The sequence below is a fragment of the Rhinichthys klamathensis genome, unplaced genomic scaffold, assembly GCF_029890125.1.
Source record: "Rhinichthys klamathensis goyatoka isolate OS25496 unplaced genomic scaffold, OSU_Roscu_1.1 h1tg000354l_1, whole genome shotgun sequence".
Lineage (NCBI taxonomy): Eukaryota > Metazoa > Chordata > Actinopteri > Cypriniformes > Leuciscidae > Rhinichthys > Rhinichthys klamathensis.
The window spans coordinates 1,344,426-1,352,500 of NW_026606864.1; the positions used below are offsets into that span (position 1 = coordinate 1,344,426).

Genomic DNA, 8,075 nt, shown 5'->3' on the forward strand with positions numbered 1-8,075 from the left:
TATACTAAAACTAAAATGAAAGTTCATTAAAGCTAAATAGGAATATTAACGAAAACAAAAACTAATAAAACAACAAAATTACTAAAACTTAATTTTGAAACTGAAAATATTCATATATAAAAGCTCATTCAAAATATGAATACTATAATAGTACATACATTTGACTAAAATAACACTGTAATTGAAATATTGCATTTAAAATAATTGATCAGTTTATTATTTATTGTTACATTGTATTCTACTTGATTTGATCGGCGCCTGTAGTCGCACGTTGCGTCACCATGGCAACTGCACAACAACGGCTCAGTGACAGGAAGTGAGATCCATAGATATCCATAACAAAGAGTCAATATACGTTCTTTGTCCATAATAAGGGCTAGATGTCGGCGGAGTCTCTATCATCATCACCGGCGGCCATCTTGTCACAGGCAAGCTTTCTGGCGGGCTCTGTGGTGACTGATGTAAGATGAGTGATCGGCACGAACACAAATACTCTTATCTCGGTGAAATCTTGACGGATTTACAAACGATTTGGTTTCTTACAAACGTTATTAACGTGGCTAAAATTCTGGATGATTATTTATTGATACACTTATTATTTATAAGTATTATTCATAAGTAAGTGTCATAACTACATCTCTAACAAACCAAACCGTTTGAAAATCGGTAGAAAATTTAGCAAGTTATGGTTATTTAAAAAGTACATGCGCCATTAAAACACAATGGGTCTCATTCATGAAACATTCGTAAATATACGAGTAAATATGAGAGTGATTTGCGCGTAAAGAGACCTTCCCGAAAACTCCTCTGCTGATTCACAAATACTTCGTAAACGTCAGATGTGATAGTGAAATGTGTGTGTGTGTCGTCAATCAGTCGTAAATGGGATGCGCGTGCACGCTCATTCTCAATTACCATGAATCCCGCCCATTAAATCCGACTGACCACTATATATGGGCATCATATTATGACATGAATGCGAATGAAAAAAAAAATTCTCAGATGCAGAAATTGAAGTTTTATTATCAGAAGTTCATTCAAAACGCCACATTTTATTTTCAAGCGTACATAGTGGCGTATCGGGTCCTACGAAAAGGAAGCTTGGCAGCATATTACAGATGCAGTTAATGGAGTTTCATAAGTTAATCGAACATTCCCAGAAGTGAGAAGAAAATGGTTCGACATTAAGCTTGAGAGCAAAAAACGAATTAGTTCACTTCGGAAAAATAGTATTCAAACTGGAGAAGGACCACCATCACAGATGCTATTACTGGCTCTCATAATAAGAAAAACCGTATGTAATTCCTATATATAATATTTTTTTCAAAATGCTGTGCAAATATGTACCCGATTAAGGTGAATTAAAATGCAGCCTTAGTTATTAATGAGCAAAACGTTCGGGTGTTAAACTCACTGTTTACGCGTGGCTGGGAGCACGTGCAGATTTCGTCATTTTTTTAAAAACGTCTCGGGTTCGTTTTTTTGGTTTGACGCGCTGTCAAAAACGATCCGACCAATGAGATTGGCGCTTTTGCTCACGTGTCTGGAGCTTCTGAAGTTACAGTAAAACACAACTTGGGGGCGCTCAAACACAAAACGGTCTTGCCGAGCACACATACGTAACGGCGAAGAAGATATACGCCAAGTAGCGTCTACACTAGGTGTGCCCAACCCTGCTCCTGCCGATCGACTGTCCTGCACAGTTTATCTCAAACCCTAATTAAACACACCTGCCTTTAATTTTCAAGTGAGCCTGAAGACCTTAATTGGTTGCTTCAGATCCTGAAGACCTTAATTGGTTGCTTCAGCTGTGTTTGATTAGGGTTGGAGATGAACTGTGCAGGACAGTCGATCGGCAGGAGCAGGGTTGGGCACACCTGGTCTACACCATAGATATCCATAATAAAGGCTAGATGTCTCGTCCGCGCTGCTGGCCAAATATGGCCTTTATTATGGATATCTATGGTCTACACTGCCGGGAAGAAATAAGACGAGGAAGATGCAAGGCCAGATGAATGTAGAGCTGCTGGTCTCGTTGGTGTCGGAACATAAAGAACTAACTTATGACAAACGCGACAGCGACTACAAAATAGGACTATTTCTGTTAAGCGCCATCTAATGTCAGGGAATGAATTTGCGTGTTCACTCGGCTCATCGTCAGCGAATCTCGCTTGGGTGTGAACACAAAAAACGCGTTGAAAAACACTGACGAATAACGCGCGCCGATATTCGTCCCGGTTTTGTACGGGGCTTTACGCGTGCCGTTTTTGGCGTCGGTGTGCAAACTCACATTGTTTAGTCACGAGGCGTTAAACGTCGGCGAAAATCGCGCGCGAAATCCGTCCCGGTGTGAACAGGCCTTTAGTGGTGATTCGTTATTTATAATGATCATTTTACGTTTGAAATGATCACATATAAAAATGGAGGGTTTTCTTAGCTCAAGGAGTTTGTTGCAAGCTGAAACTCACGTTACAGACAGACAGACTTTTGTTACTCTAAAAGATGAATGCTCAGCCCTGATGCGTATGTAAAGACAGCAGAGACAGAGCCTGAGGGGATTCACACAGTTTATGAGAAATGTTTAATCACTTCACAGGGAAACGAGGACTCTCTCCGACTCACAAACTGAGCTCCATCCTCACAGACAAGTCCAGCCACGCCAGTGCCATCAGCGGGTCACACACACTCGCATCAGAGCACACAACACACTCTCTACGATCATCACTGCTGGAGCTCTTCAACACAGGCTCTTTTCAGAGGTTAACTGACTAATTATCAATTTGACTAATATTTCTTTGACCAGTGCCACAGTACGCTCACAGATAATCTGACTTTTGTAGTGAGAAATGTGTAGCATTTTAAGCTTAACAGTTAGTTAGACAACCCCCCTCAAACATTTTTTTTTAATTAAATTGAAATTTGCATTAAAACAATGATGTAAATAATAATAATATAACTACCATATTTATATTATTGCAAATATATTGCAATTATTTATTTTGCAAAACAAATCTGTATGAATACAATGGTGTAAATAATAATAATGACATAACTACACCATATTATTATTAATAATAATAATAATACATATTTTGCCATATCAATTTGCATTATTATAATGGTGTAACCCTTATTCATATTCATTTAATTATTATTGCAAATATTTTTTTATTTTGCTAAATAAATGTGTTTGAATACAATTGTGTAAATAACAACAACAATAATAATATTCATAATAATAATAATAATATAACTGTACTAAATTGTTATTATTGCAAATATTTTGCAATTATTTATTTGATCTTTTATCTGTTTATTTATTTCTATTATGCAAAATGTATACAATGGTGTAAATGATAATGATAATATAACTATACTATTAATATTATTATTATTATTGTTGTAAATATATTGTCATGATTTATTTTGCTAAACAAATTTGTATGAATACAATGGTGTAAATAATAATAATAATAATAATATTTTATCTAATTATGGATATTAATAGTAAAATATTCTTATTATATATTTATACTGTAGTCTAATTAGGCTATTTTTAGTTATAATGGTGTCAAAATCCTAAAAATTCAAAATGATCAGAGACTTAAATATGAAAATTATTAAGTTTTCTTTATGTAGCTTAAGATCTCCTGTGACAGCTTGTTTGAGTCTATATTTTCAAGAACGTATTACCCATGAGCTTTAGAAAATGGGACTCTGCAACAAGTGAATATGGTGACCTCCTAATCTGACCCCTGACCTGCTGTTGCTATGCCGACAGACGCGAGCGCTGGTCTACCTGTGCGGAGCGGTCCGGGAGCCGGTAGTTCTGGTTCTGAAGGAAGCGATACCCGTCTTTGGCCAGCCGCTGGACCATCTCCAGCCGGGAGAAGTCATCTGGAGCTCGGAGAGAGCAGACGCCCGGCTGCTGGAGAACCGGAGGCAGAGAGAACAGATACTTTAATCCACAACCCCACGACATCACACACACACACACACAGCTTCCAGATCGAGTCCAGACACGGCCGGGAACTACTGTGTGTGAACCACAGGATCCATGCTCTCCTTCATCCTGACTGTGGGAAGTTTACTCTGGAAGAAACTCTAAACGCATGTGAGAGTGTGTTTGAAAGAGAGAGAGGGGCGTGTCTGTGTGGCTCCGCCCATAAAGAGGCGTGGCTAGAGGAAGGACTGCATATACAGTACATTCAATCATACTTGGTATATAATTAATTTCCACTAGAATAAGGGATTCAAAAGTTTGAGGGTAGTAAGATTTTTTTTTATGTTTTTGAGTAATATTTGATCAAAGATACAGTAAAAGAGTAATAATGTGAAATATTTTTACTATTTAAAATAACTGTTTTCTATGTGAATATATTTTAAATGTAATTTATTCCTGTGATCAAAGCTGTATTTTCAGCATCATTACTCCAGTCTTCAGTGTCACATGATCCTTCAGAAATCACTCTAATATGATGATTTGCTGCTCAAGAAACATTTATGATTATTATCAATGTTAAAAACAGTTGTGCTGCTTCATATTTTTGTTGAAACGTTTATTTTAGGATTTTTTGATGAACAGAAATTTAATAAGAACCGCAAATATTTGAAATAGAATTATTTTGAAACATTATTAATGTCTTTGCTGTCACTTTTGATCAGTTTAATGCATCATTGCTGAATAAAATTATTAATTTATTTCAATAAAATAAATAATTACTGACCCTAAACTTATTTTATTCCACAGAATCACAAGAAAAAAGTCAGAATCACAAGAAAAAAAGTCAAAATCACAAGAAAAAAGTCAGAATCACAAGAAAAAAGTCAAAATCACAAGAAAAAAGTCAAAATCACAAGAAAAGAAGTCAGAATCACAAGAAAAAAGTCAAAATCACAGAAAAGAAGTCAGAATCACAAGAAAAAAGTAAAAATCACAAGAAAAAAGTAAAAATCACAAGAAAAGAAGTCAGAATCACAAGAAAAAAGTCAAAATCACAAGAAAAGAAGTCAGAATCACAAGGAAAAAGTCAAAATCACAAGAAAAAAGTCAGAATCATAAGAAAAGAAGTCAGAATCACAAGAAAAAAGTCAAAATCACAAGAAAAAAGTCAGAATCATAAGAAAAGAAGTCAGATTTGCAAGATGTAAACTTGTAATAAAGTGGCAAATTCTGGCAATCATGTTTGAATAGTTTTAGGCAGAAAGCAGATGTCCTGAGGAAGAACAATGGTCTTTTTGAAGCACACATCTGCACTATCACGAGCAGATAACGGCTTCCCTGAACACACCAGCGCTCCACAGCGAGGGACGCTCAGTTATCATCACAGCTATTTACTCAGCGCTGTGTTTGGATTAGCTGAAACCACGGCGTGTGTTTCCTCTGAGGTAAACCACCGTCCCACAATACCCCTGACACACAAAACCATCCCAGACCGGCACGGGCAGGACCAAAACACACACACACACACACACACGCCGCTGTGAAAACATCTCTCCCATTCAGAACAACAGAGACGGAAAAAACGCAAGCTGGCGCTCGTCCTCATGAATATGACATGATAAACTCTGCGCTCCTTTAGCCCAGTTACACTGAGGGAATCGGGAAGCTGAAATATTCATTCACAAAGATCACGTGACACACACTACCACACAGTCATTAGGGGAACAGCTACTTCAAAGAGGAAGTTTAAGATCTAACCGAGGATAATTAGTAGTGTTAGCTAAAGGAAATCATCACTGTTAGCTCTCATACTCGAAATAAACCCAGAGCCTGGAGCCTAAAACAAACACTCAGTGTTAGTGTTGCATGCACTTGTATCATTACTGAACACAGCTTTGATTTGCATTCAAGTTTTCTGACTCCAATCTTTCCTTCACTTTTCTGTGAAAATGAAAACTCAAGAGTTTATCGGAAATGCACTGCAATACTGCATGAAAGTGAAAAAACTATGCATTTAAAAACAGATCAAATGAATCAAAGAATATAATTAAACAAAAATAATAAATTGTAAACAATAATAATTACGATACACAAACAGCAATATAATAGCTGTTTCTGTGGCATTTAAACCTAAACTAATACAAATATATAATAATTCTAATATTCTAATATACAATATAATAATTAACATTAATATCTTTGCATAAACTGTAAAAAAAATGAATGCAATAATAGAAAATTAAAACACAAGGGTTTAACCGGAACAATGCATGAAAATAAAAAATATATATTGAAAAATAAAATGATAATATAATTTAATGAATTTATTGTATTCATAATTAATTATTTATTAAAATATTTTTTTCAAATAAAATAATTAAATACATTTATTAACAATACAATTATTTTTTACATAATAATTAATATGACAATAATAATAACACCCTATATATTATATATATTTATATACCCTATAAATAACTAATGCCACAAAAGAACATGAAAACAACATTACATTTAATTAATAAAATAATAATAAAACTAAATAAACTAAACTAATTGTTTTAGCATAATATTTAATATCGCAATAATCATATAATAAGTGTGTGTAAACTGTAAAGAAGTAATACAGATAGCACACGTACGTCTGCAAGATGTCTGTTAAAGATCACTACATCTGGAAAGCATCTTCTGTTTACATCTGATAGACGTCTTTAAGATGTCAGTTTAACATACATTACATCTAACCCTCTGGGGACTAAGCCCTTTTTGGTCCGTTTTCTCTATTTTTACATTTGGGCTTATAAACCATATGTAATGGAGATGGAACACTATGTGTTTGGTATCTATGGATTCAGAAGGCCCTAAGCTAACATAAGCATGCATGTAATGTGTTTAAAAAGGAAGTATGAGTGAAAAATGTACAATAAACAAGAGAATTTCAAAAACGGAAATGAGATTTTTGTAATTTATTTCTGAAAATCACACATCACACAACAATAATGAACAGTTTTTGAAAAAAATATATATTTGTCAAAACCTTTGCTTGACAGACATGTGTAATTGTTAAATAAAATGTGTAAAGAACAATGAAAAATGTAACTTTATTTACAAATACCGGTAGTCCTAGGCGTTTTTCTTAGGAATGCTTAGAATTTTCTAAGCAATGCTTTCTCCTCGTCACTCTCCAGTAATTGTTCCAGAGCTTGTTCCACCGTAAATCTTTACTGCTTGCCATCATAAAAGTGCTAAAACAATAAATAATGTTATAATTGTATGTATATAAATATATATATTATAATTGTTCTGTCTCTCTCTCATATTTCTCTGATAATCCGCTCCGTTCGCTCTCTCTCCTTCTCTCCATTTAACGCTGTTTGCGTCATATCCCTAACTATATAGTACCACCCCTTGCAAGGCTACAGAGTCCTCTGATTTGCTAGATACGTCATGGTAACCTTGCTCTGATTGGATAAGAAAAATATTTCTCCATCGGCAATTTTTCCATTGGTTGTTGTTCGCGGAATCTGCCAAACAACATCGATTTCATTGGCCCTTTACATAGTGGTATTCCTCAACAAGGAAGTGTGTATATTTACAAGCCGGGTAAGTCATCACTGTTTTCAGCGGAATCTGAGGAAGACGGTAAAAAACACCGCACCTCTCTATCATTAATAGTTTTTAAGATATTTACACATTTGTAAAAGTATGCCATTTTGGGCGGTACCGCCCAATCCGTCCCCAGAGGGTTAAAGACATCTTCTAAACGTCTATTTGACATCAGGAAACGTCCTATAGGCGTATTGCAGATGAGCAAATACGTCTTCCAGACATCAAATAGACGTCTCCGTGATGTACGTGTGCTATCAACAGCACAACATCCATCTCGTACTAGAAGAAACCGCATGAATCGCATTATAATACTTCATCACTGTAAAGTGTCAGGAAAACCCTAGCAAGCAACGGCTCGCATGGCAAAGCATGACTCCTATTGTCTTCAGCAAATGTATATTGAGTTCGAGACTACAATTTAATCTATAGAGCTGACAGACGAAACCAAAGCCGGCAGTGCGGGAGACGAGGAAGATAACGAGAGCTGTTATTACCTTGACTGTAATTATGGGCTAATGAG

At 35.5% G+C, this 8,075-nt stretch overlaps 1 protein-coding gene across 2 annotated transcripts in view; it reads right to left on the reverse strand.

Moving 5' to 3' along the window:
* The window catches only part of rapgef5a (Rap guanine nucleotide exchange factor (GEF) 5a), an 81,913-nt gene that overhangs the window by 42,504 nt on the left and 31,334 nt on the right, over nucleotides 1–8,075 (reverse strand). The window contains exon 9 of one of the 2 annotated variants that reach the window (XM_056232732.1): nucleotides 3,800–3,928. In XM_056232732.1, the coding sequence (XP_056088707.1) occupies nucleotides 3,800–3,928 (129 nt within the window). The remainder of the gene's footprint in view (nucleotides 1–3,799; nucleotides 3,929–8,075) is intronic. The other variant, XM_056232731.1, reaches the window with a different exon arrangement.